This window comes from Pagrus pagrus (genome assembly GCF_965226575.1).
Source record: "Pagrus pagrus genome assembly, chromosome: 16".
Lineage (NCBI taxonomy): Eukaryota > Metazoa > Chordata > Actinopteri > Spariformes > Sparidae > Pagrus > Pagrus pagrus.
Window position 1 is genome coordinate 4,896,425 of NC_140200.1, and position 8,406 is coordinate 4,904,830.

At 46.9% G+C, this 8,406-nt stretch overlaps 1 protein-coding gene across 1 annotated transcript; it reads right to left on the bottom strand.

Moving 5' to 3' along the window:
* Positions 1-551: 551 nt before the first annotated feature.
* Positions 552-6,817, bottom strand: trib2 (tribbles pseudokinase 2). Its single transcript, XM_084377633.1, has 4 exons — positions 5,752-6,817; positions 5,289-5,652; positions 3,593-3,885; positions 552-1,158 (listed from the first exon to the last, which is right to left on the bottom strand). Exons 2-4 carry the CDS (start codon positions 5,556-5,558, stop codon positions 684-686), a joined length of 1,038 nt encoding a protein of 345 aa, XP_084233759.1. The 5' UTR covers positions 5,559-5,652; positions 5,752-6,817; the 3' UTR covers positions 552-683.
* Between the last annotated feature and the right edge of the window lie 1,589 nt (positions 6,818-8,406).

The window sequence follows — 8,406 nt, forward strand, 5'->3', positions numbered from 1 at the left end:
AATGATGTGAAACCGAGACAAATGAGAGACGACGAAAAAACAAAACTTGAAACAAAGACGAGGTCAACCATGTTGATGATGATGATGAAAAAAAAATAAAAGCCTAAGCTGCTCCGTTTATTAACCAATGATCCCAGGTCAGGGATAATCACCTTGTATTTGTCTAACAATAGAACTTAGGGTTGTGATTTCTGACCCTGGGTCTGTGGTTTTTAATTGGTACCACCTAAAGCTATGAAAGAAAAAACAAAATCGGTAAGAAAAGTTGTGGTGTCGCAGTTTGTCAGTTCACTTTGAACTGTTCTCCTTGGTTTCCTGTGTTCTTATGTCCCTTCATGCTTTCCATAGTGTCAAAAATGGTGAATGTGTCTACTTTTATGAGCACCACATTAAACCAAACAGATCCAAAAAGAACATTTTGCTACATTGGTTGCAACTTTGCATGTCTGGCGGCACCGTCCCCGTAACGGGAGGTGCACCGCCAGGTGATGTATAGATGCCATTTGTCATGCCAGGCTCAAGGTTTTCCATGAAATGGTGGAAAAAGGAAACAAGATGGAAACACCTTTATTATGAGTGACAAATGTTCACCTATATAATCTCTAAACTACTGTTTTTGGCTCTGCTGTGAGCGTGGCGAGCCGACCGTGGCGGAGTCTTCTGTTTTGTGCTTGGTTGTTTGCTCAGCTGAAGAACTGCTCCAGCTCCTCCTCCATGTTCACCTCAGGCACCATCTGCTCCTGCTCCCTTTCCCCTCTGCCGTGCACCACGGCGCCCCCTAGCGCCCCGGAGGAAGTGAACCAGGGGTGCTCCAGAATCTCCCGAGAGGTGAGGCGCTCTGCGGGTTCCCGTCGGAGGATGGAGCGGATCAGGCACTTGGCCTTGGGCGTGAGCGTCTCCGGGATGTTGAAGTGGCCCCTGCGGATTTTGCTGAACAGAGAGCCGGGCTCAACGTCGTGGAAAGGGTAGCGCCCGACGAGGATGGTATAAAGCATGACGCCCAGACTCCAGACGTCAGCCGCCTTCCCCGAATAGCTGCCGTTGGCATTGAGGATCTCAGGACTGACATAAGCTGGGCAGCCGTGTTTGTCTGACAGGGAGTCATCAAGACCATCCAGGATATAAGTGTCCTCAAGGCTCTCCAGCTTCACGAGGCTTCTGCAGACACACAAGAGGAACAAAAAAAAAAAAAAACCCATTGAGCATGATGACAGCACTTAACAAAACAATGTACACATAGAATCTTTTGATAATCTGGATGTTATTATGTGATTATTACTATCATAGCTCCAATCTCTGGATGCCAACTAACAAAAAGCAGAATACAAAAGACACTCAAGTGGGGTAATTTGCTCTGATGGACATCTTGAGTGTTTTAGATCCATCGCTTTTGGATATCAGAGGAAGTAGAGCTCATAATGCTCGGGGTTTAAGTTTGACATTTCCTTTCACTTAGATAAAAGCCCAGCCAAAAAGCATTGACGTACAAATAGGCTTTCCAAAAGAGCTCCACAATTGAAAAGAAACACAATTATGGGTGACTGATCGTCTTAGGTTTCATGCATTGAACTGTTTCGCTCCGAGAATTAAGGCCCTGACAATGTGGATTTTTTTTTTTCTTCCCCTCCTGCTCTTCCCCCTCAAAATAGCATCATTTTGCACTCTTCTACCAGCCCCCACAATAGCAGCTATGATACCGTTGAGTGCTGATAATAACGGTCGGTTGTTCAGAAGCGTCGTCGCTAAAGAATCTTAAGAGGCTCGGGCAGGGAAATTTTCCACGTGCCTGGTAAGAGACACTTGTGGGGCTGTGCAAACGCTGCCATCTGCGTGTGAGGTCCGTGAGACGGGATGCAGCAGACAATGAGCCGGGGTGCGTGATAGTAACGACTGGGAGCCACTGGCAAGAAGGAAACCAAAGTAGTGCAGGGTTTTGTAATTTTCTGCCATCTGCGACACGTGCCTACACTTTTTTTAGCCCACTCACTGGTTCATCGTCTGTAATAATAGTTTGCTTTCATTAATATGCTGGAGAGCGTTTTCACATTTTTCAAACCAGGAGCGCGCTCCATTGTTTCCTCGAGCCAAGCGGCCATTGTTCCTCTGTGAGATAAAGAGCCATGCGCTTTTTTTTTTTTTAAATACAGCATATCACTGCCTGGTTAACAGCTCATTCAGAGGACATGCGCAAACCTATTATTACAGTAAGGAGGGCTTAGAAATTCAAATAAAAGATTTTTTAATAGCAGCACGTTGTCTTTATTTAAGCTATGGGATGCCACGTGCTGATCCTCAAACGTCTCATGAGCTTGGTGCAGGAGGAAGACGTCAGCAGGGCCTGTTTAAGTAGCTGTGTTTGATTCTATTCGAGGGCCGACCTTTGACCGATGCTCTTTAAACAGGCTGATGTTTGGTCAAAGGTTCACAGCAGCGTGACAAAAATCAGCTCAGGAAGCTGCCGAGGAAGCCGGCTCAGGTATAGTTCTTGTGTGTGGTCTTCTTCCCCTCTGCTTCTGTTACACACTTGGCTTCAAGCCAGAGAATATCTCAGCTAATATCTTCGCCTTCTCGTCTCTGTACGGTCGCTTCCCACTGAACCAGGACTGAAAGGGTGTAAGAGGATTCTTGACAGGCTATATAGTAAATGTGACCCAATACTGTCTTGAACCAACCACTCTTTAAATTCACCTGACATCAATCATTTAATGGGAGGAGCAGAGGGGGAGGTGGGGGTCGGGTGTAGCATTCAAGGTCACTGGACCTGTACTGAATATGTGAGGCAGCTCAACTTCCCTTTTTCCACAGTTAGCGCCAAAGAGTGACGTCACACACTCGGATAGAGGGCATCAAAGCGCAGCCTGTGCCTGTGCAATGGGACGCGGCTGTAAAGAAGTTTCCCTAGGAACCTTGAGCGTTTGCATTGACATAAGTACAAAGTGTAATAAAATATTTTTAGTCTGACATGTGCTAGATATAAATATATATATCTTCATTAATAAAAAAAAGGAGCTCTCAGGTTGCTGTGGCAACAGATGCCTGAATGTGCATGTAGTTTTGAAATGCTGCCAGCAGGGGTCAGTCAACCTTTGTTGTGTAAGTGTGAGTCTACAGATTTCTCCTGCTGATCACTACAGAAGTGCAGCAATCGCAAAAGCTCGCCTTAATTGTAAATCTGTCATGCCAAAGCTAGTCCTGGTAACGTCTTTGTCCCTGCTTTTCAGTTCAACTGCCGTTGGAACAACTGCACTGCAATAATCCATATATATATATAAATATATACACATATACATATATACACACACACTGTATATACTGTATATGCTGAGTGTACACTAAACCTCGTTCACAAAAATAGCCGGGGGAGACACAAAGGGCTTATGTTTCCTGTACTCTGCATAACATCTGGGAGAGGCATGTCAGTTTTGCATCGTGTCAGTTTACACCATCCTGCATGTAAACCGAGATACTATAACACAGCTAATCCTGGCACTTGTTATATCACACACACACACACGTACGGATGAAACAGAGAAATAGTGCACACAGTCAAACAGTCGATATACAGGGATAAAATGCTTTCTGCACAACTCACCTGTCCTCATTCTTGAAGACAAACTTCCTCAGTTTGAGGTCACGGAGGACCAGTCCGTTGTCGTGGCAATGTGCCACGGCCGAGGCTATCTGATAGAAGAGTCGGGCAGCTTCGTCCTCCCGCAACTTCTTGCAGGTGCGGACGAAAGAGTGCATGTCTCCATAGCTCCTCTCAAAGAACACGTAGGCTCGAGTCTCCCCGAGCAAGATCTCCAGGATTTGGTTAATGTGCTGGTGCTGGCCCAGGGCGAAGTAGGCCGCCAGTGACTCCTGGTATCGACCAATGTCGAAAACCTGCAATCATAAGAGAGGAAAGCCTTTATGTTTACAGTCTATTTTGAGCCAAGTAAGCTTTTGTTTAAACCTCGGGTGACCTACTGGTGCTACTGACTCATTAGGTGGTTGTTTTTGTGTCACCAAACTTGTGTTTACTCTTTTCGCAGAGGGAGTACGGTTGCACGGAGGCAAAGTGAAAGCCTTGTGTCAGTGAACGTATTGTACTGCAGCCTGGGGGTTGCAGTGTCTCTTTTGTTTCCATAGAAACACCCCACCATCACCACCACCACCACCAATTGACTTTCAGAGCAACCAGCCCAGGTGAGAGGGCTCCTCTGCCTGCAGTCAATACGAATACACCCCACAGCTCTCGAGATCTTAAGTTGCGACCAAGGCGTCCAGCTAGGCAGGAATGATCAATCCGAAGTGTGGATTGATTGGCGCCGGCACGAAAAACAAGATGAGGTCAAAAGGCAGTTAGCTCACAGGCTGTGCCAAAGGCCGTTAATTTGTTATTGCCATGACGAAACATTATCTCGAGTCAAAAGGTACGGGTTACCGGATATGTCATGCCTTACGAGTCCAACGGTGCATGTAACTATTGTCTCAATTCATCAATCCACTTAAGCCTGCTTAAAGCTGGAATGTACCTCAGGGATAACCCCTGTGCCCTTATAATCAGTAATATGTCAAAGTCAATACTGGCTATAAATGTGGTGAGGAAAGGGTGTGTTTCCAACCTCTGGGGAAAAGTGGTTTATTCTTATGGTTGGGTTGGGGAGGGGAGGGGAGGGGGTCAACGCTGGAGTCAATGTCACACAGCAGCTGGTTGAACTTGTAAAGTTCCCCAGCCCCTGTTCGCTTCTCTCTTAAAAAGATCACGATCCCTGTAATGCTCGGTGCAAAATGTGCATTGTGACTACGCTCGTGCATCAAATATAAATCCCAGGGTGAAATAATAGGATTATAGCGGAGCACTATGAAAAGAGAGAAGCCATATGTAAGCGAGAAGAGCAGGGGAGAGGAGTGTGTGCGTGGTTACTCACTCCTTTGTCAACGTTACATCATGCAATCCAAACCACGCAGCTCGCCCCATTCACTTTTTCCATTAGGGCTGCCTGTGCCAGCTCTCTATTTACAATTCAGGCAAATTATTGAAAAGTTTGAGGGGTGTGGATTTGCTCCTACACATATCAGCTCAGTATTTCTTTGTACAAGTGTGTGCATTTTACATTCAGGGGCAATATGCACTGGAATAAAGCCAAAAAATGAATGCAGGTGGTGAGAAAAACCTGCAAGAACAGTTGATTTTTCTCCTGGAAAATGTGATCACCTATGTTTGCAGAGGCAGAGAGGCTATTCTGGGAGCATTTAAAAAAAAATTTAAAAGGAGGTAGGATACCATTACTGTGCCTACTAACCTTACACACGAGCTCTTCCCCGCTGTGCAGGTGGGCGGCTCTGAAAACGTGGTCTCCCTCCAGTGGTTCCAACAAAAGGTAGTCCCCGATGCGGGAGATACAGTGCGAGGAGTCCGGGGTCTCCGGCGGGCTGGGGGACCCGAGGTTGGGGCTGAAGCTCTGGTGCGACTCTGTAGTCCTTAAGCAAGACAATTCTTCGAAATCGTGCGATTTGTGCCGCGATCTCCCATAACGTGAAATGTTAATTGGATTTGACCTCTGTATGTTCATGAGGAATAAGTGCGATAACTCCACAAAACCGAGGGGTGGGTGAGGGGGGCGCCTCCTTGTTCTCCTCCTCCTCGATTCGTGCACCTAAAGTCGGCTGCAAAAAAAAAAAAAAAATGCCACAAATCGTCCGGTGCTTTTTAATGAATCTTGAATTTAAAAAGTAGGAAAAAAAACGGGTGGTTTTTAAATGCACCTTGCTGCTGGAGACTGGAGGCAGACTGGACAGGAAGGAGGGCTGGCTCGGTGGTGGTGGTGGAGGGTCTGTAATTTTTTCAACTGTTCATTTGGCCCCCTTTGTTTTCCATTCAGGAGGTGAAGCCGGGCTAAAATGACAGGATTGCTGCCCCCAAGTCGACTGAACACCCCTTTGCACAGACCTGCTGCAATTTCATCCGCGTTAGCAGAGCGACTGAAGTGAAACAAAGGCGACCAGAAAGTCAGCTTTTCACAATGAATGAAGAGTTAACCCCCCGCAGCAGCAGCAGCTTGTTTGCTAGCTTATCTCGCCGGTTAATGGTACATATATATATTTATATATTTATATGGCACGTTTCATAAAACGGAAACAATTTAGTTGGATGCAGCTCGCAGGCACAGAGAGAGGAGGGGACGAAACACGACAAATGCACGAGCAAAACCAAATGCAGAGAGCAAGTTTTTGCAAAGCTGCTGCCGGATTTTAGCCGAAATCTTTTTGACAGACAAATGATGGCTAGCAGGTGCAGAGCTAACTAGTTAGCTTCCTTTAGCTAACCAGTACCAGGTCAGTGCACGGCCTTGTTCCCCGGGATCATATTATCCGTGCACGGCGATTGTCATCTAGCACAAGAAGGAGAAAAACCCCATCCGGATGAAACAAACAAACAAAAAAAACAAAAAAACAGAAACCACGCTGCTGGAGCTCTTTGTGCGCGCGGGGAGTCGACGTCCTCTCTCTTTTCTCTCGGTCCGGTCCGAATGGGGAGAAAAGTGTCGTCTTGTGTTTGTGTGTCTGCTGCTGCTGCTGGCTGGAAGGAAGCGAGGAAGGAAGGAAGGAAGGAAGGAAGAAAGGGACGGCCGGCCGACTTTCCCAGGCCTATCCCTTTGGTTCAGCAGGACATCCTCTCTCCCGTGGTGCTGCTGTGCTTCTTACGTGGCCGGCGAGGGGGGAAATCTAGTCCATTCAAGTGCGGAGGGGAGGCCAGCCGAGCTGCACACACTTGCACTCACTGCGCCTGTACAGACTGGAGCGAGGGGAGCTGCTGCCTGCCTGCCTGCCTGCCTGCTGCCTGGCGGAGGACGAGGAGGAGGGGAGAGAGGGGGGGGTTCTGCACATGCACGCGCACACATACATGCACACGTACGCACACATGAGAGAGGATACCGACACGCCCCCCTGACGTCACTCCAACAGCGAAACCCCATTGGCTTCCGAGCTGGGTTATAATGTGCAGCGCAGTCATGTGAGAGCCATGTAGTGTGGCTGCACCTCCTCCCCCCTCCTCCTCCTCCCTCCTCCTCCCCCACTCCCAGGACTCTAAATGCATCGCACGCTGGTAAATTGGATGGTGGTGGTGGGGGGGAGGAGGAGGAGGAGGAGGTGGGGGGGGGGGTGATGCGAGTGAGAGTATAGCTACTGTACGTGCTGTGTTACAAATGTGTTTCCTCCTGCAAATGTCATTCAAGGGAAAGCAGCGAGGGGGGATCCCTCTCTTTTCTCTCTCCTTTCCTTTCTCACGATAGCACGCAGATGTACAGCATCCAGCCATGCATCAGTGATGTGCATCTGCAAGAACACACTCTGTATGCAGCTGTTACGTTAGAAAAGGGCTGCAGCTAAGGGTTGCTTTCATTGATGATTGTTCTCGATTAGTGAATGAGTTGTTTGGTCTGAGAAATGTGTTTCCAAGAGCCTAATCTGATGTCCCAAAGATATTCAGTTCACTGTCATTTCCTTTTTTTTTTTTTTTTTTTTTTGAAATTTGACCCCGGCAGTGGCGGATTCAGGATGTTTGAGGGGCAGGGGCGAAAAAAAATTAAAAGGGCACCACATGTATGCAGGGGGGGGCACCAACGCACAGACAGTTGTGAAATATTTATAGTAAAGAGACAGCTTGGACAACAACTTGGAGGGCACTATCCTGTGTTATCTACCCTTGGGGCACTTTCACAGCACTCCTTTGAACATAGGGGCACCAAGGGGGCCATCAGCTGACCCCGGTCTACATTGCTCTCTGCACTACACTGGAAAAGACATACAGCGAGGAACATGGACAACAAGAACTGAACAAATGAGATTAAGGTAATAAATAAAGAGCGGTGAATGGTGCAGCACAGGACTGTGCAGTAGCATGCGCAAAGAAAATAGGTGTAGAGTATATATCAAAAACACCAGTGGCATCAAAAGCATACGCCGAAGAGTCTGTATACATGTCAGCGTTTCTGTGTAGTGAGTAGTACAAGTAGTGCAAATAAATAAAGAATGAATATTGGATAAAATGCAGCAAAAAACGCTTAAAAACCTGCTAATGATGCAAGATATTTCTCTTTCCTGTCAATTGAAATGACAGTGAACGCAGCAGAAACACGCATTCATGATAGGATATAAAGCATGAGTTATAAATACAAATGCTCAAATGGCATATAGGAGCATGAAACACTTGATGACAAGATTAAAGGGGCTTCGAAAGGGCACGAGTGTGAGGTGGCTTTAAGCGTGTGGTGACATTAAATCAGTGGTTGGCTTTGAACTTGAGAGAAAATAAATGCTAATGTGCCTGGGTGTTTGATATGTAAAAGCAAGGTATTAGCTTCGCTGTGATATGGAATTATATTCCAGATTTTTTTTTTTGAGACAGTGTGGGAGAAA

Coding starts and splice junctions, on each gene's coding strand:
- trib2 (XM_084377633.1), bottom strand. CDS start 5,558: ATGAACATACAGAGGTCAAATCCAATTAACATTTCACGTTATGGGAGA. Junction 3,886..5,288: donor GGGAAGAGCTCGTGTGTAAG/GTTAGTAGGCAC, acceptor TTATGATTGCAG/GTTTTCGACATTGGTCGATA. Junction 1,159..3,592: donor GTCTTCAAGAATGAGGACAG/GTGAGTTGTGCA, acceptor GTGTGTCTGCAG/AAGCCTCGTGAAGCTGGAGA.